Source organism: Crassostrea angulata, chromosome 4 (assembly GCF_025612915.1).
Source record: "Crassostrea angulata isolate pt1a10 chromosome 4, ASM2561291v2, whole genome shotgun sequence".
Classification (NCBI taxonomy): domain Eukaryota; kingdom Metazoa; phylum Mollusca; class Bivalvia; order Ostreida; family Ostreidae; genus Magallana; species Magallana angulata.
Genome location: NC_069114.1, coordinates 34,569,341 through 34,589,426, shown reverse-complemented (window position 1 = coordinate 34,589,426; position 20,086 = coordinate 34,569,341). Strand labels below are relative to the sequence as shown.

Sequence of the window (20,086 nt, the reverse complement as noted above, 5' to 3'; positions counted from 1 at the left end):
TGCGGTAAAGCTTCGTAGGGTTGTCGGAGCGGTCATGATTGTCATGATGTTTTTTTTCAGTGATGAGGTGCTACTATTGCAAAGGGAAAAAGAATAGCGATTGCACGAAGACCGAAACATGTAAACAGGACGAAAAGGTAAATCAAATGGCGACAAGAAAATTGCTTTTGAAACAATTCCGATCAGCTGAAATATCAAGATATGATTTAATTATTATATTTTTTTTTCAGTCCTGTGAAACCAAGATCAAACGGAATGGAGCTGACATCGAGAAGAAATGCAAGAAAACAAAAGACTGTAAGCCTAAATGTGACAAGAAAGATAAGGACTGTACGCTGTGTTGTACTGGAGACTTGTGTAACAAGGACCAAGGTAATATTGAACACGTGTTCAATTAGATAAAACTGAATAATTCATTACAACTGAACAATTGCATTTAATTATAATAAGGACACAGAATATTTCATTTAACAACTAAATATATTAATTCTGCAAAATTGAATAAAAGACAATCATTCCTGTTAATGAAGCCTTTTAAAAATGTGGTACGAAACCAAATGAATCTTTTAATGACGTAAATGTCCAGGAGGGAAATGAGTATGAAAAAAATACATCTAGCATGAAAACATCGATTATTACATGTACTTGTTTATGAGTAACAACTTACTTTATTTTGAAAAGATGTATGTAATGATAACGTCTATTACTAGTATGCTTCTCATTGACAGTGTATAATCGAAGAAATAAAGAGTATCAAAAATTGGTACATTTAGAACCTTTAAAACGTAATGAAGTATTTAACTGTTTCAGAATTCGAAAAAAACTGATATACTCTTGTTTGATGATCTGAATGGTAAAATGTTTGCAATATCAACAAGGAATGATTCCATATATAACTGTGATCTGTACACATTAAGGTTATGCCGAGTTCAAGAATTGGGGTGCGTGGTCATCTTGTAGCAAAGCGTGTGGAGGAGGCAAGCGAAGCAGGAGCAGAGAGTGTTCATCGACGGGTGACATTCCATGCTCTGACGATACTACAGAAGAGGAAGACTGTAACACAAATGCCTGCGCTACAAACGGTCAGAGATGTTACTTAAGTTAGAATGACTTTTGCGGTAAAGCTTTGTAGGGTTGTCGGAGCGGTCATGATTGTCATGATGTTTTTATTTTTCAGTGATGAGATGCTACTATTGCAAAGGGAAAAAGAATAGCGATTGCACGAAGACCGAAACATGTAAACAGGACGAACAGGTAAATAAAATGGCGACTAAAAAATTGATTGTGAAACGATTCTGATCAGCTGTAATATCAAGATTCGATTTTATGCTTACGAACATATTTCTTGCAGTCCTGTGAAACTAAGATCAAACGGAATGGAGCTGACATCGAGAAGAAATGCAAGAAAACAAAAGACTGTAAGTCTAAATGTGACAAGAAAGATAAGGACTGTACCCTGTGTTGTACTGGAGACTTGTGTAACAAGGACCAAGGTAATATTGAACATGTTTTCAAAAGGTTGAACTTAAATGAGATATTACAACCAATAATTTGCACTTAACGAAATAATCGCAAAAAAAATATTCCATGAAATACAATTCATTCTACTAAATTAAAAGATAGACTCACATGAATGAATCCTTAGGTGAATTAAGAAACTGAGCATGTCAGTGAAACATATGTCAATGATAAGAAAAAAGTCACAAAGACGTATGGAAAGACTAAAACATTGACTATTTTATTGATTTTGTTGGATAATCTACAAATGTATGATCACTTGCATTTAATTATAATAAGGACACATAATATTTCATTTCAAAATACATAAATTAATTCTGCAAAAAGGAATACAATACAATCATTCCTGTTAATGAAGCTTTCTCAGTATGTGGTACGAAACACAATAAATCTTTTGATGAAGTGAATGTCCATGAGAGAAATGAGTATTAAAAACATACATCAAGCATTAAAACATCGATTATTACATGTACTTGTTTATAAGTAACAATTTACAATATTTTGAAAAGATGTAGGTAATGATAATGTCTATTACTAGTATGCTCATTGACAGTGTATAATCGAAGAAATAAAGAGTATCAAAAATTGGTACATATAGAACCTTTAAAACGTAAAGTAGTATTTAACTGTTTCAGAATTCGAAAAAAACTGATTGTAAACTCCTATTTGATGATCTGAATGGTAAAATGTTTGCAATATCAACAAGAATGATTCCATATATAACTGTGATCTGAACACATTTAGGTTATGCCGAGTTCAAGAATTGGGGTGCATGGTCATCCTGTAGCAAAGCGTGTGGAGGAGGCAAGCGAAGCAGGAACAGAGAGTGTTCATCGACGGGTGACATTCCATGTTCTGACGATACTACAGAAGAGGAAGACTGTAACACAAGTGCCTGCGCTACAAACGGTCAGAGATGTTACTTAAGTTAGAATGACTTTTGCGGTAAAGCTTTGTAGGGTTGTCGGAGGGGTCGTGATTGTCATGATGTTTTTATTTTTCAGTGATGAGATGCTACTATTGCAAAGGGAAAAAGAATAGCGATTGCACGAAGACCGAAACATGTAAACAGGACGAACTGGTAAATAAAATGGCGACTAAAAAATTGTTTGTGAAACGATTCTGATCAGCTGAAGTATCAAGATACGATTTAATTATTATATTTTTTTTCAGTCCTGTGAAACCAAGATCAAACGGAATGGAGCTGACATCGAGAAGAAATGCAAGAAAACAAAAGACTGTAAGCCTAAATGTGACAAGAAAGATAAGGACTGTACCCTGTGTTGTACTGGAGACTTGTGTAACAAGGACCAAGGTAATGTTCAACGTGTTCTATTAGATAAAAGTGAATAAATCATTATAACTGAACAATTGCATTTAATTATAATAAGGACACAGAATATTTCATTTTACAACTAAATATATTAATTCTGCAAAATTGAATAAAAGACAATCATTCCTGTTAATGAAGCCTTTTAAAAATGTGGTACGAAACCAAATGAATCTTTTAATGACGTAAATGTCCACGAGGGAAATGAGTATAAAAACATACATCTAGCATGAGAACATCGATCATTACATGTAATTGTTTATAAGTAACAACTTACTATATTTTGAAAAGATGTATGTAATGATAACGTCTATTACTAGTATGCTCATTGACAGTGAATAATCGAAGAAATAAAGAGTATCAAAAATTGGTACATTTAGAACCTTAAAAACATAATGTAGTATTTAACTGTTTCAGAATTCGAAAGAAAGTGATTGTAAACTCCTATTTGATGATCTGAATGGTAAAATGTTTGCAATATCAACAAGGAATGATTCCATATATAACTGTGATCTGAACACATTTAGGTTATGCCGAGTTCAAGAATTGGGGTGCATGGTCATCCTGTAGCAAAGCGTGTGGAGGAGGCAAGCGAAGCAGGAGCAGAGAGTGTTCATCGACGGGTGACATTCCATGCTCTGACGATACTACAGAAGAGGAAGACTGTAACACAAATGCCTGCGCTACAAACGGTCAGAAATGTTAATTAAGTTAGAATGACTTTTGCGGTAAAGCTTTGTAGGGTTGTCGGAGCGGTCATGATTGTCATGATGTTTTTATTTTTCAGTGATGAGATGCTACTATTGCAAAGGGAAAAAGAATAGCGATTGCACGAAGACCGAAACATGTAAACGGGACGAACAGGTAAATCAAATGGCGACAAGAAAATTGATTGTGAAACGATTCTGATCAGCTGAAATATCAAGATTCGATGTTGTGAATACGAGCATATTTCTTGCAGTCCTGTGAAACTAAGATCAAACGGAATGGAACTGACATCGAGAAGAAATGCAAGAAGACAAAAGACTGTAAGCCTAAATGTGACAAGAAAGATAAGGACTGTACCCTGTGTTGTACTGGAGACTTGTGTAACAAGGACCAAGGTAATATTGAACACGTGTTCAATTAGATAAAACTGAATAATTCATTACAACTGATCAATTGCATTTAATTATGATAAGGACACAGAATATTTCATTTCCAAATACATATATTAATTCTGCAAAATTGAATAAAAGGCAATCATTCCTGTTAATGAAGCCTTTTAAAAAAGTGGTACGAAACCAAATGAATCTTTTAATGACGTAAATGTCCACGAGGGAAATGAGTATAAAAACATACATCTAGCATGAAAACATCGATGATTACATGAACTTGTTTATGAGTACCAACTTACTATATTTTGAAAAGATGTATGTAATGATAACGTCTATTAGTAGTATGCTCATTGACAGTGTATAATCGAAGAAATAAAGAGTATCAAAAATTGGTACATTTAGAACCTTAAAAACATAATGTAGTATTTAACTGTTTCAGAATTCGAAAGAAAGTGATTGTAAACTCCTATTTGATGATCTGAATGGTAAAATGTTTGCAATATCAACAAGGAATGATTCCATATATAACTGTGATCTGTACACATTTAGGTTATGCCGAGTTCAAGAATTGGGGTGCATGGTCATCTTGTAGCAAAGCGTGTGGAGGAGGCAAGCGAAGCAGGAGCAGAGAGTGTTCATCGACGGGTGACATTCCATGCTCTGACGATACTACAGAAGAGGAAGACTGTAACACAAATGCCTGCGCTACAAACGGTCAGAAATGTTACTTAAGTTAGAATAACTTTTGCGGTAAAGCTTTGTAGAGTTGTCGGAGCGGTCATGATTGTCATGATGTTTTTATTTTTCAGTGATGAGATGCTACTATTGCAAAGGGAAAAAGAATAGCGATTGCACGAAGACCGAAACATGTAAACGGGACGAACAGGTAAATCAAATGGCGACAAGAAAATTGATTGTGAAACGATTCTGATCAGCTGAAATATCAAGATACGATTTAATTATTATATTTTTTTACAGTCCTGTGAAACCAAGATCAAACGGAATGGAGCTGACATTGAGAAGAAATGCAAGAAGACAAAAGACTGTAAGCCTAAATGTGACAAGAAAGATAAGGACTGTACCCTGTGTTGTACTGGAGACTTGTGTAACAAGGACCAAGGTAATGTTCAACGTGTTCAATTAGATAAAAGTGAATAAATCATTATAACTGAACAATTGCATTTAATTATGATAAGGACACAGAATATTTCATTTTACAACTAAATATATTAATTCTGCAAAATTGATTAAAAGGCAATCATTCCTGTTAATGAAGCCTTTTAAAAATGTGGTACGAAACCAAATGAATCTTTTAATGACGTAAATGTCCACGAGGGAAATGAGTATAAATACATACATCTAGCATGAGAACATCGATTATTACATGTAATTGTTTATAAGTAACAACTTACTATATTTTGAAAAGATGTATGTAATGATAACGTCTATTACTAGTATGCTCATTGACAGTGTATAATCGAAGAAATAAAGAGTATCAAAAATTGGTACATTTAGAACCTTAAAAACATAATGTAGTATTTAACTGTTTCAAAATTCGAAAGAAAGTGATTGTTAACTCCTATTTGATGATCTGAATGGTAAAATGTTTGCAATATCAACAAGGAATGATTCCATATATAACTGTGATCTGTACACATTTAGGTTATGCCGAGTTCAAGAATTGGGGTGCATGGTCATCTTGTAGCAAAGCGTGTGGAGGAGGCAAGCGAAGCAGGAGCAGAGAGTGTTCATCGACGGGTGACATTCCATGCTCTGACGATACTACAGAAGAGGAAGACTGTAACACAAATGCCTGCGCTACAAACGGTCAGAAATGTTACTTAAGTTAGAATGACTTTTGCGGTAAAGCTTTGTAGGGTTGTCGGAGCGGTCATGATTGTCATGATGTTTTTATTTTTCAGTGATGAGATGCTACTATTGCAAAGGGAAAAAGAATAGCGATTGCACGAAGACCGAAACATGTAAACGGGACGAACAGGTAAATCAAATGGCGACAAGAAAATTGATTGTGAAACGATTCTGATCAGCTGAAATATCAAGATTCGATTTTGTGCTTACGAGCATATTTCTTGCAGTCCTGTGAAACTAAGATCAAACGGAATGGAGCTGACATCGAGAAGAAATGCAAGAAGACAAAAGACTGTAAGCCTAAATGTGACAAGAAAGATAAGGACTGTACCCTGTGTTGTACTGGAGACTTGTGTAACAAGGACCAAGGTAATATTGAACACGTGTTCAATTAGATAAAACTGAATAATTCATTACAACTGATCAATTGCATTTAATTATGATAAGGACACAGAATATTTCATTTCCAAATACATATATTAATTCTGCAAAATTGAATAAAAGGCAATCATTCCTGTTAATGAAGCCTTTTAAAAATGTGGTACGAAACAAATGAATCTTTTAATGACGTACATTGTAAATGTCCACGAGGGAAATGAGTATAAAAACATACATCTAGCATGAAAACATCGATGATTACATGAACTTGTTTATGAGTACCAACTTACTATATTTTGAAAAGATGTATGTAATGATAACGTCTATTAGTAGTATGCTCATTGACAGTGTATAATCGAAGAAATAAAGAGTATCAAAAATTGGTACATTTAGAACCTTAAAAACATAATGTAGTATTTAACTGTTTCAGAATTCGAAAGAAAGTGATTGTAAACTCCTATTTGATGATCTGAATGGTAAAATGTTTGCAATATCAACAAGGAATGATTCCATATATAACTGTGATCTGTACACATTTAGGTTATGCCGAGTTCAAGAATTGGGGTGCATGGTCATCTTGTAGCAAAGCGTGTGGAGGAGGCAAGCGAAGCAGGAGCAGAGAGTGTTCATCGACGGGTGACATTCCATGCTCTGACGATACTACAGAAGAGGAAGACTGTAACACAAATGCCTGCGCTACAAACGGTCAGAAATGTTACTTAAGTTAGAATGACTTTTGCGGTAAAGCTTTGTAGGGTTGTCGGAGCGGTCATGATTGTCATGATGTTTTTATTTTTCAGTGATGAGATGCTACTATTGCAAAGGGAAAAAGAATAGCGATTGCACGAAGACCGAAACATGTAAACGGGACGAACAGGTAAATCAAATGGCGACAAGAAAATTGATTGTGAAACGATTCTGATCAGCTGAAATATCAGGATTCGATTTTGTGCTTACGAGCATATTTCTTGCAGTCCTGTGAAACTAAGATCAAACGGAATGGAGCTGACATCGAGAAGAAATGCAAGAAGACAAAAGACTGTAAGCCTAAATGTGACAAGAAAGATAAGGACTGTACCCTGTGTTGTACTGGAGACTTGTGTAACAAGGACCAAGGTAATATTGAACACGTGTTCAATTAGATAAAACTGAATAATTCATTACAACTGATCGATTGCATTTAATTATAATAAGGACACAGAATATTTCATTTTACAACTAAATATATTAATTCTGCAAAATTGAATGAAAGGCAATCATTCCTGTTAATGAAGCCTTTTAAAAATGTGGTACGAAACCAAATGAATCTTTTAATGACGTAAATGTCCACGAGGGAAATGAGTATAAAAACATACATCTAGCATGAAAACATCGATCATTACATGAACTTGTTTAAGAGTAACAACCTACAATATTTTGAAAAGATGTATGTAATGATAACGTCTATTAGTAGTATGCTCATTGACAGTGTATATTCGAAGAAATAAAAAGTATCAAAAATTGGTACATTTAGAACCTTAAAAACATAATAAACTATTTAACTGTTTCAGAATTCGAAAGAAAGTGATTGTAAACTCCTATTTGATGATCTGAATGGTAAAATGTTTGCAATATCAACAAGGAATGATTCCATATATAACTGTGATCTGTACACATTTAGGTTATGCCGAGTTCAAGAATTGGGGTGCATGGTCATCTTGTAGCAAAGCGTGTGGAGGAGGCAAGCGAAGCAGGAACAGAGAGTGTTCATCGACGGGTGACATTCCATGCTCTGACGATACTACAGAAGAGGAAGACTGTAACACAAATGCCTGCGCTACAAACGGTCAGAAATGTTACTTAAGTTAGAATGACTTTTGCGGTAAAGCTTTGTAGGGTTGTCGGAGCGGTCATGATTGTCATGATGTTTTTATTTTTCAGTGATGAGATGCTTCTATTGCAAAGGGAAAAAGAATAGCGATTGCACGAAGACCGAAACATGTAAACGGGACGAACAGGTAAATCAAATGGCGACAAGAAAATTGATTGTGAAACGATTCTGATCAGCTGAAATATCAAGATTCGATTTTATGCTTACGAACATATTTCTTGCAGTCCTGTGAAACTAAAATCAAACGGAATGGAGCTGACATCGAGAAGAAATGCAAGAAGACAAAAGACTGTAAGCCTAAATGTGACAAGAAAGATAAGGACTGCACTTTGTGTTGTACTGGAGACTTGTGTAACAAGGACCAAGGTAATATTGAACATGTTTTCAAAAGGTTGAACTTAAATGAGATATTACAACCAATAATTTGCACTTCACGAAATAATTGCAAAGAATATTCGAATAAATGCAAATTATTCTACAAATGGGTATGTCAGTGAAACATATGTCTATGATATAAAAAAGGCATAAAGAAGTATGGAATGCATTAAAACATTGACTTTTTTTTATTTTATTTGATAATTTACAAATGTATGAGAGAATTTGGTTATGATGGTGGCAATAAAGAACAATTAAACAGTAATTTCGAAAAAAATTTTTTTATTTCAAATACAGATTTTAAAATTCGATATAGAATGAACGTGTTATACAATGTTTTTGAACTCCAGTGTGAAGATTTGAATTATCAAAATGTTGTGAAGTCTTTATAGATTTACTCTATACTAAAACGTTTGATCTAACTTCACGTAGGTTATGCTGAGTTCAAGAACTGGGGTGCTTGGTCAACTTGTAGCAAAGCGTGTGGAGGAGGCAAGCGAAGCAGGAGCAGAGAGTGTGCATCAACGGGTGACATTCCATGCTCTGACGATACTACAGAAGAGGAAGACTGTAACACAAAGGCCTGCTCTAATAACAGTAAGAAGTACCACACAGTTATAGAAACTAGAAAGGCCACCAATTTAGATATTATATAATGTTCTTTGAATGTTTTGTTTGCAGAGCTGAAATGTTTTTCATGCAGTCTTTCAAGTTCGAATAAAGAATGTAACAAGCAAAGAGGATCGCTTACATGTCAGGCTGGCCAGAACGTACGTTAAATATGATTACCGTAGATATGCGTGTAACTGAAATGAATTACTTATGCGTGTTTGAAAAACACTTTCACTGCAATGAGCATTTGCGTTATTTGTTTCATAAAGAAATGTGGGGTTATGGTGGATCGAAAGACAAAGAAAACTCTAAAAACGTGTGCGTCCGCATGTACTCCAAGATGTGATTCTAATACCTGTACCTTCTGTTGCAATACTCCAAACTGTAATGAAGGTATAATGCACCATTTCTTACCTTTTGTTTGTGTCAGTATGCGATTTGGGTAACTTTTATGTACTGGAGTATCTAAAATCGAGTTTCTTTAATTTTTTTTAGAATATGGCACATACAGTTTGTGGTCAAACTGGAAACAAGAGACTGTGAAGAATGTAGAAAAACTCAAAAGGATGCGCACATGTACATCAGGGGAATGTTCGGGTGATGTGGAAGAAACTAAGGATTGTACTCCATCACTTTGTTCAAGTATGCAATGTTTTATCAGTCCTTTTAATAGTTTTGCTTAGAATAAATATATGTATAACACTGAGATTACAATTTATACCTTGTATTTTAGCAAGCACAGCACCACCGGTAACGAAACCAACACGTAAGTTCATCTCACTCTTAAAAGTTGGCATAAAAGTTTGTAATAAAATCAATTTAATTTTTGCATTTCAGAATGGTATCTCTTCTTTTAGTCTTCAAGAATAATGAATGAAATAATCTACTTTTGTATTTCACAGAGTTTGGTTGTTATACATGCAGTAACGCCAAATCCAATGAAGAGTGTAATACTAAAGGAAGGTTTGTAACCTGCGGAGGAGGTCAGAATGTAAGTCTAGACTGTTTATAACATAATGCAGTTTTAATGATTCATGGATTTTGTCCACGACCATGTTAATCAAGTCTTTTGATTTCATGAACATATGAACATCCGTTTTTGAAGATTACGTACAATTTACAATTTTGAAGTATACATAATGTAACGTCATTTCGTCAAAAAGACAGCAATAAGGATATCTGTAAGGCATATTCCTTTCATTCACATTTGGTTTAGCGATAGACTCTACGTTAACGTTAACCAGTAAGAAGACTTTAAACATTTTTGTTTAAATATGAGACCTCAGACTGTGGTCTGATTTTCCGATTCACCACACTGTGAAATCCATATCTCCACTCTCAAAAACAGATGACGTAGTGCACAAAATATATGACGTCTGTTTTTAGCGAGTTCTTTTAAGAAAACGTTTAATGGTGTTTTAGTTGAATAAGTAAACAATGTAAAAATGGTATTAGAAATATAGATTTATTATCATAATTGTTATTTGATTCATAGAGGCGAACCATTTTTCGTTACTTCGCGTCTCGTTTGATCTGATGATCCACGCCTTGCAACTGGATCTGAGGCTTTGGATCAAACTTCTCTTATAATAATCTTTATGAATCGTACATGAATATTATTTTGTATAAGAGTCCTGAGAATTATACTTATTTGATGAAATCAAACTTTTTTTTAAACTATGTATAACTATAACTGTTTAACTATAATTGTAAAATTCTTTAAAGTTTGACATCAAAATTTTCAGATCTGTGGAACTCGTATCGATAAAAAATCAAAAAAGATTATAAAAGTCTGTACTGCGGTTTGCAACTCATATTGTGACAAAAGAGCGTGCATATACTGTTGCAACACCCCAGGTTGCAACGAGAGTAAGTAGAACTCCATTCCATATAACGAATTAAAACTTGCATACATTTATTGACATTCTATTTATTAAGGTGTTTGTTTAGAAAATATCTTTTTATATTATTTTCTAACGTAGAATATGGTTCATTTGGTCCATGGACATCGTGGGTTCAAGAATCATCAAACAATGTTGATATACTAGCTCGGAACAGGTCATGCCTAGGTGAAATGTGTTCAGAGAAAAGTAGAGAAACTAAACCTTGCACACCTGGCCTTTGTAAAGGTGAGATGTAGTGCTAACCTAAAGTTTACTACTTTTGAAATGCCTCTAAAATTATTCCCATGAATCAAACTAAAGATTAAAAAAACTATTAAATATCAATAATGACTTGTTATAGTTCATACGTTATGAAAAGTGTGTATTTTTACATATACTAGCTGCTGGACAAAAATGCCATGTATGTGGGAATGGAAAAAAGAATAGTGACTGCACAAAGATTGAGACTTGCAAATCCGACGAAGAGGTATATAAAATGTCTTTATATGTTATCTGATGATAGGTCTCTTGTAATGTAAAATGCAAGTTACTGTAGAATGCATCATAAAGTGTAAGAGTCGATGAAAAAACTTTCCCAACAGTTTTCAAAATATTCCAGTGAAATATATTCATGTATTTGAAAACGTCGTTTCAGTCCTGTGAAACTCGCGTGTATAAGAAAGAAACCAAGATAACTAAAAAATGCGTAAAAACGAAGAGTTGCAAGACAAAATGTAATCCTAGCGATGATTCCTGTGTCAAATGCTGCACAGGATCGCTCTGTAACAAGGATGATGGTAGGCTGTGTGCAAACAGCAATATTAACATCACTGATATACCACTGTTTTAATGATACTGTAAATTACAATGCACTTGTTTGATTATTATTATTATAAAAAAAAGTTTGTACTGCAATATTGTTTTCTTCGACATGGACATGTATAACAATTCTTAATTGTTAACAGCGTAACAACTTCACCAGCACATAATGCTTTTCACACTTATGTGTTGATAAAGCAATAGGAAACTCAGTTCATTGCATAGTAAAGAGATTTAATTCTTCCAGTTTAGCAAAAGAAAGAAATGGTCTCTCTGAGCATACTTGTAACATATACGTTATTTGTATTACGCATATGGTAAAACGCAAAGTTAACACGAAATTATAGTATAGTTTTGTTAAACATTGGTTTTTTGAAGAATATAAAATAACCCAAAATGAAAACTTAGTAAAGCAGGGTATAGCGCTTTAGCGTATATAATTTGTTAGATGAACGAATCAGAAGAAAATAATCTAATTTCAAGACTAAACTTAATACTTCAAAGAGCTCTGTTACAAAAAGAATTCGAAAGACAATAAAAACTGTGAAAAGAGGAATATTTTACGTTTACATTGTACTGGATACAGGATATTCAGAATGGAGCAAATGGGGACCATGGACTGTATGCAGCAAACAGTGCGGAGGAGGACTCATGAAAAGGAAGAGGGACTGCTCCTCCACCGACATGCCTTGCCCAGGGTCACCTGAGGAGGAGAAGGATTGTAACACACAGGCATGTGCTGCTCCCACTACCTCAGCGCCTGTTACTGCCACCTGGAATCCAGCACGTACGGATGCACCTTTTCTTTGCTAGTATTTTGTAGGATATTTTCGTTTTAAGAATACAATACCAGCACAACATATTGTAACCTGCAAGCAAGAGTAATTTAAACCATTCTGATAATAATGATCTGTTGACATTATTATATACACATCGGGAGGTAAATAATATTGTGTTGTAAAATAAAATGAGGAAAGAATATAAAGTAATTTTAAAAAATAATTGAGATTTAATTATGTTGTGCAGAGCATGGATGTTTCGTATGCAGCCACGAGAAGAACAACAAGAAATGTAATAAAAAAGGAATCCAGGCTTGTCCTAAAGGTCAACAGGTATGGCCCTGCTCGTGCAAGATCTTTGAAACTTGACGAACATTTTAAATTGATTTACATGTACTTTTATTATGAATAGATAACCGATTGGCGTTAGGGCTTTGCGTTTTTATTTTTTTTTTTTGGGGGGGGGGGGGGGGCTAAATGTGAAAAAGTATGAATGTATCATCATTACCACGAATTAAGAATTCTGTATACTACAGTGTGCCAATCTTTGCAGCTGTGTGGTACTAGGGTTGATAAAAAATCAAAGACTGTCATGAAAGCATGCACACCATCCTGTAAGCCCGGCTGTAACTCTAATGCATGTACTTTCTGCTGCTCGTCTGCTGGTTGTAATGAGGGTATGCTGATAATTGATATTTTACTCACGTTAAAATTGCGTACTGTCGTTTTTTTGCCATAGTATGAAGGCAGTATAATGTTAATAACATAACTGGAATAAAAGCAAAATGTTGCTCAACACTGTTGTCAATAATGTTTTAATGTTCAAAATTCTTCAGACCTGGTTTTTTTTTTATTGTACTGAGTTAAGAAAGGTATGTCTTGGTAGAGTTTGGCACTTACAGCCCCTGGTCATCTTGGAAAGAAAAGACCAACAAAGGGAAAAAACACCTTGAACGAACGCGAAATTGTACAAGCGAGGAGTGCTCTGAAGATACCACTGAGACCAAACCATGCACTCCATTGCTGTGTTCTGGTATGTGCTAGTATACAATTTAATCTGCTGAAAATTTTCTGGCTCTAAAGAGAATGTTCTCAGTAAATCCCAGTACCTACAGTTAACCTCAGAAAATACCACACAGCAAAAGCACCAGTAAATATCGGTGAATATAAAAAAAATTCAACAAATATCAATAGCAACTGTTCATTTATCTGTAAATATCAGACATTATTAGTTATAACAACACAATATCAGTAAATATCAGAAATTATCAGTTTTAAGGCCAGCAATGTTTTTAGTCAATATAACGGGATGATATTTTACAGGATATGAAAATACAATGAACTATAGTATTTTCAATTTTGTAGTATTCGTGCAATTTCTGTTTGTTGTCTGTGCTATATGAACGATTTTGATAAAGAACAGAGAAACATGTTGCATGTTACACTGTATAATTGTATATGAATTGTTGATTGAATTGGGGATTTTTTTAAAGGAGTAACCGGTATTGTCTGTTTATGTATGTAGGATATACTCAAAGGTGTTACGTGTGTAAGAAAGGAAAGAAAAACAGCGACTGTTCTACAATAGAAACATGCAAAAAGGATGAAGATGTAAGTTTAGTTGCTAATTTGGTTCGTTATCAAAGTCCATTTGGGAAAATTTATAATTGTTGGTACTAAACATGTAATATGTGTATTTTAAACATTGATCATTCCATTCAGGCCACACATTATTTTTCAAAAAAATAATACCTTACTTTGATTACAACGTCTTATTTTCAGACTTGTGAAACTCGAGTGGAGAAGGATAAGACAGAAATAACAAAGAAATGCGCGAAAGAAAAAAGCTGCAAAGCATCATGTGATCCAAAAGATAAATTCTGTGTTACCTGTTGCAAGGGGTCACTTTGCAATGAAAATGAAGGTAGGGGTTTGTGACAGAGACCCAGACAATATAACACCGCTTTTAAAAAAAAATCAAAATCCTTCAAAATTTATTTTTTTTGTAACACTAGCTTATTTACGAGCACAGTCTTTTTCAAAATTATAGAAACAAGTGAACCGGTAATTTATTTAATTATGATTGACATTTGCAAATTGTGTTTTTAGGTTATGGAGCATATGATACGTGGAGCTTGTGGACTTCCTGTAGTAAACGATGCGGAGGTGGTAAGCAGAGTAGGTCAAGGACGTGTTCTTCTACCACAATGCCCTGCGATGGACCAGCATCTGAGGAAAGAGGATGCAATACGGCCGCCTGCGCACAATGTATAGTATTAATCACTTTGTATCATTTGGAAATTCCCTGTGCCAAAAAGTTTTATGGGTTTCAAACGAAATTTATATTTTGCTGTTTTTTTCAGCTTCACAATGCCAACGTTGTAACAATGTAAAAAATAATGGAGAATGTAACAAACAGAAGATAGAGATTTGTTCAGCTGATCAGGTAGCCCATTCTTTAACCCAGTTATCAAAGATTTATACCAAGATGCTATTCGTTGCTTATTTAATTACCAAGACAGTTGCTGTTTTGCCACGTTTTTTTTTTTTGGAAAATATATAGTACATGTAGATCTTATTTGCAATAACAATTGAGTAGCAAAATATGACACGTTTTCTCCACAGTCTTGTGAAACGAAAGTTGATCGTCGAACAAAAGCTTTGACCAAGAAATGCACACCCACATCATCGTGTATATCACTTTGTCACGGAAACTCCGCCATTTGTACTTTCTGTTGCCAAGGAGATAACTGTAACGAAGGTAACTTTATGTATGATGAATCTTATTAATTATGGGATTTTCAAACTGTTCTTGACAATTTTCTTGTGACAAAGTTTTGTGTTTGGATAGTTTTCGCCTAAAGCAATTAATTAAAAAAAATTCCAAGAACAATCTAGGATTCTTTCCAGGAATTTGAATATAAACAATTGTTTCCTTTGTCTGGATATTTGCTTATTCTCTCACATACCTATACAAATTTGAAAAGAATATGGCGAGTGGGTGCCATGGAGTGCATGGTCATTAAAGAATGGCAAGAAGACAAGAACCCGCACGTGCGCTACGTTAGAATGCTCCGGGGAAGGCGAGGAAGAGGAAGCGTGTACAGGGTCCTCTTGTACAGGTATTCAATACAAAACGTCTACAAATTCAAAAATAATCAAAGTAATGAAAGAACTGACAGCACTTTTCCGTAGGCTGACTTATTTTTTTAAATTTACATAATCGTTGCTAAGCTACCAGTGTATATTGCAATTTTGCGTCTTCTAAACGTGTTTTTGATTGTGGACACAATATGTTTTTTTGTTTGATATATAAAAAGGCTTGTTAGATGTTTAAATTATAATTTAAGTTAAGACTTTATTATTAGAGGTTTAATTTTTCTTTGAGGTGTACAAAACTTCCAGTGTAGAAGCTGCACAAACGCCCTTACTAATGCTGAATGCCGATTCGGAAGCTTAGTAACATGTCCTGCTGACCAACAGGTATGTCTGACGAAACAGACATTCAGTATTTAAAAGCAAACATACCATATATTAACACTATTATACATGTAGTGTGCTACAAAAAATGTTTAAAACTAAATTACGACTGTTCTTACTTAAAAAATAGGTAAAGTATCCCAATTGTCAACGCAATAACTCAAACCAAATGGACTTTTAAATTGGAGGTCTCGGAAAAATTCCAATACAATACATTTTAGATACTACTGAAACTCTATTCCGTTAATACTACGTTGTTATTCAATCACAGCTGTGTTATTGATTTAAAATGAAGTAAAAAGAATTAAAACACTGATAACAAATATGCGAAACATGTACTTGAATATGCTTTAATAGAAAACTAATTGGGACGTAAATGCAGCGTTTGTTTGAATATGTTTAAATCTATATAATTCATTGTTTCATTTCCTAAACATCAATATAAAAATTATAATCTACATCTTTATCACGATCTTCAAAGGCTTGTAAAACCACTGTTGTGAGAGGAAGTGGTCAAATTTCAAAAAGCTGCTCAGCGCCATCTTCCTGTTCCACTTCCTGTACAGCCGGAAGTCAGACATGTACATTTTGTTGCACGGGATCCAAGTGTAATGAAGGTCGGCCATCTTGAATATTTAATTGTTGTTAAAAATGCAAACATATTTCCGTTGTCTGTTTAACAAGTTAGACCTGACTTAAATTTGACCACAACAGAATATGGTACTTGGGGACTATGGGCCCCCTGGTCGGTTACTGGTAATAAGGGAAGTATGATGACCCGGTCACGGACTTGCACATCCATCGAGTGTTCTGGAGGAGGCATTGAGACAATACCTTGTTCTGGGCCAATTTGCCAGCGTGAGTTTTACTGAAAATACTAAGTATATATTGAATTCGTACTAATTTGAAAATGTCCATCCAAAATTGAATTTGTACTTATTTGAATATGTCCATCCAAAATTAAGTTTATAAATTAAAATCGGTTTACCTACATATTCCTCACTTCTAAAAATAATTCACTTACAGAATTTAGATGTCAGAGTTGTAACAATGCAACATCAAATGAAGCATGCAATAAAAATGGTTTCCAGACATGTTCTTCTAACGATGATGTAAGTAAAATATATATATATAGTTAGATTTCATGTGTTTTCTTTTCCAACTTTTAACACAACCTTTTTTTCACTATCATAATGGCGTTCTCAATTCGATCCTTTAGCTAAATAGAAAAAAAGGATATCTTAATTTAAACTTTTTAGAGGACTGGACGATCTTGGCTATTTTAAGGCTATATTTATATATTTTACTTCTTCAGACAAAGCGCTTTGAAAAAAACATATAGAAAATATTCATAGTAAAAGATGAAATATTCGACTTCTCGAATCTCGAACTTCTCTTGAATGAATAATAGCATATGGTAAAATAATATCATATTAAAAAGTTTTAAGCAGCTCTGATAAGTAGTTGATTGACCACCCAGCTCACTTAAAACAACTTGTACATATTGTTGTTTTAGACATGTGGAACAACAGTAGTAAGAGCGACAAAACGCGTCACCAAGGGCTGCAAGCCGAAGGGCGGATGTAAACCGTGGTGTGACGCCATTTCCTGTACCTTCTGTTGTAACAGTGCATACTGCAATGACGGTTCGTCCCAGAATTCATGTCTTCCTCGAGATTAACGTCTTTTTTTTACATATATAGAATTTTCATGTTTATTGTCAATTTATAATAATAAATATTCGTCTCGGAAAGTAGGCCTAAATATATATGAAATATGTATGAAATATTTTTAATACTTAGCAAAAATGTTTTCATTCTCTTTGTGAACAATTCCAGTGTATGGTGTATGGCAGCTGTGGACCTCTTGGAAGGTGGTTCAAGTGAACAATGTTTACAAGAGACAGAGAACAAGGGACTGTGCTTCCACTGAGTGTGCCGGGGACCCCGTGGAGGAAGAACCGTGCACAGGCACCCTCTGTGCAGGTACCAAGCACTTTTTTTTTTTTTTTTTATCAAAATGCAACTTTTATTATTTCTTGTGATCTTCTTGGTTAAATTTCCTGTGATCATACTGGAAAAACTGGAATGTTAATTCCGTTATAATTAAGAATGTTGGAAAACTCTTTAAATGGGAGGTTTAAGAACGGTTGAATTTTAAAGAGCTTACGATTGGTGTCTTTTCAGGCGGCGTTCAGTCCCCAGTAGACGGTGGATTTACAGACTGGGCTGCTTGGTCCTCTTGTTCGAAAACGTGCGGGGGTGGAACCTCTGAAAGAGTAAGATCTTGCTCCCAGCCGACTCCAGCACATGGTGGCAAGAACTGTACCGGAGATTCTTCAGAATCCAGAGATTGCAATACCCAAGCTTGTGCCGGTAACCTTGAAATAAATATCCTATGTTAATCTGTTTGTTTATGGTTGTTTTCGAGTTCTAAAATTTAATTTAGAATTTCAGTTTACATTTCCTATTTAGAAATGACAAAAAAACGCAAAATTTTTAGCGATAAAACATAATACGCGCATGTCCAAATGCAAATACATTCAACAATTTGACATTCTTAAAGAATCTAATTTTTTAATATGCTTCTTACTAAACAGTGGATGGAAGTTGGGGAACTTGGGGACCATGGGCCTTGTGTTCGAAGACTTGCGGGGGCGGAAAACAACACCGTGAGAGGAAGTGTGACTCACCCGCACCTGCGCATGGAGGCACCAACTGCACCGGAAACATAATGCAGCTAGACGACTGCAATACCATTCTTTGTCCCTTACCGTCTTCAGGGAAATATATCAATGTATGTGTCCAGATGAATCAATTTGAATATATATTAGAAATATTTAGAATAAAATGAAATGTCATGTTTACTAAACATCTATTTTTCTTATCTTAATCTATTAATCAAAACATACAAGAAAATTGGCCCGTCCACTTGTTTACTAGTCCCTTTACTTTGAAAGAAGATGCATCATGCCTGGTGTACAAAGCTGTTGATACATTTAGATTTACGTCAAATGATAGGAAATAAACGTATTTGGTCGTGGACTCCATATTTTACGATTATATATCCACTTATTTTATACGTGTATGATTTTAAATAGGTGGTATGTGTGTCGGTCTATTTTTGTATTGTTTTTTAATTCAATGTAGAAATGTCCCCCTGGTTGGTTTACTTGCAAGAGCGGTGGCATTACTTGCATCGATGCATCCTTCAAGTGCGACTGCGCCAACGACTGCGATGACGGAAGTGACGAAGAGATTTCTTATGCAGAGTGTAAAATATCCCAAATAGCAAACTGTAAAAGTGGTTCGGGTAAGCTTTTAGTCGTCTGAACTAATATTGATAGCTTTTAAGTATTTAATGCTCAATAAAGAATTGTATTTCAAAACCTTGAAAGATTGCATTTTTTTTAAAATTGCAGGTCATGTGAAGAAGTCATGGTGGATACTGTTGATAACTATTACACTTGGGGTATTCCTTGGACCATCTCTGTTATCTTGAGGTTGACCAAAGTAACATTTTTTTCGGAAATAAACTCAAAAGCCCAATGGACAATACACTTGTGCATATCTTTCGACTATCTCTTCATATCAAACCGGGGGTAAAAGTCCTTCTCATTCGAAAAGGTGCATGAATACATACGTTTGATCCTCTTCCAAAACCGTGTATTCTAACTGCTAATTATTAGCTGATTATGAAAGTAACGGATTTCAATTGTTGTGCAAACACATTATTTTTTATGTCTTCATTTTGTTATTTGTATGATCTCTTGTTTTGTTTTAATAAACTTTCCTTGCAATTATCTTTGTGTATTTAATGTAAAATATTCATACACAACTAGCCAGCGCCCTCCTGCGAAATTCAAATTTCGTTAAAATTACATCATAAAATCGGACACCCCCCCCCCCGGGAAAAATTGTCTAGATCCGCGCATGGGGACGATAAAAGTAATGTAAACCGTAATATCAACAACAACAAAAAGAGTTGAACAAGTATAAATGATAACAATAATTAAAGGCAAACCTGAAAAAAAAATCTTTCACACTTTTAACGTCAGGTTAAACACGTGGAGAGTA

At 34.5% G+C, this 20,086-nt stretch overlaps 1 protein-coding gene across 1 annotated transcript; it reads left to right on the top strand.

Annotated features, from left to right (window-relative positions):
* Positions 1-60: 60 nt before the first annotated feature.
* On the top strand, positions 61-19,812 carry LOC128180717 (SCO-spondin-like). Its single transcript, XM_052848849.1, has 53 exons — positions 61-137; positions 231-372; positions 918-1,082; positions 1,178-1,254; positions 1,352-1,493; positions 2,263-2,427; positions 2,523-2,599; positions 2,692-2,833; positions 3,376-3,540; positions 3,636-3,712; positions 3,810-3,951; positions 4,495-4,659; positions 4,755-4,831; positions 4,924-5,065; positions 5,608-5,772; positions 5,868-5,944; positions 6,042-6,183; positions 6,733-6,897; positions 6,993-7,069; positions 7,167-7,308; positions 7,853-8,017; positions 8,113-8,189; positions 8,287-8,428; positions 8,870-9,034; positions 9,119-9,207; positions 9,319-9,442; positions 9,545-9,691; positions 9,783-9,815; positions 9,952-10,040; positions 10,795-10,918; positions 11,032-11,178; positions 11,334-11,419; positions 11,588-11,729; positions 12,338-12,538; positions 12,778-12,863; positions 13,084-13,207; positions 13,417-13,563; positions 14,056-14,141; positions 14,313-14,454; positions 14,640-14,798; positions 14,894-14,976; positions 15,156-15,291; positions 15,518-15,652; positions 15,919-16,013; positions 16,492-16,627; positions 16,725-16,868; positions 17,037-17,122; positions 17,527-17,656; positions 17,849-17,995; positions 18,197-18,385; positions 18,610-18,806; positions 19,160-19,322; positions 19,432-19,812. The coding sequence occupies exons 1-53, from the start codon at positions 63-65 to the stop codon at positions 19,509-19,511; spliced, it is 6,717 nt and encodes a 2,238-aa protein (XP_052704809.1). The 5' UTR covers positions 61-62; the 3' UTR covers positions 19,512-19,812.
* The last annotated feature ends 274 nt before the right edge of the window (positions 19,813-20,086 follow it).

Bases quoted from the DNA above. Each gene is read 5' to 3' on its own strand.
- LOC128180717 (XM_052848849.1), top strand. From the start codon at position 63: ATGAGGTGCTACTATTGCAAAGGGAAAAAGAATAGCGATTGCACGAAG. The intron at 1,255-1,351 runs GTAAATAAAATG...TATTTCTTGCAG, and splicing joins CATGTAAACAGGACGAACAG to TCCTGTGAAACTAAGATCAA. The intron at 17,996-18,196 runs GTACCAAGCACT...GTGTCTTTTCAG, and splicing joins CACAGGCACCCTCTGTGCAG to GCGGCGTTCAGTCCCCAGTA.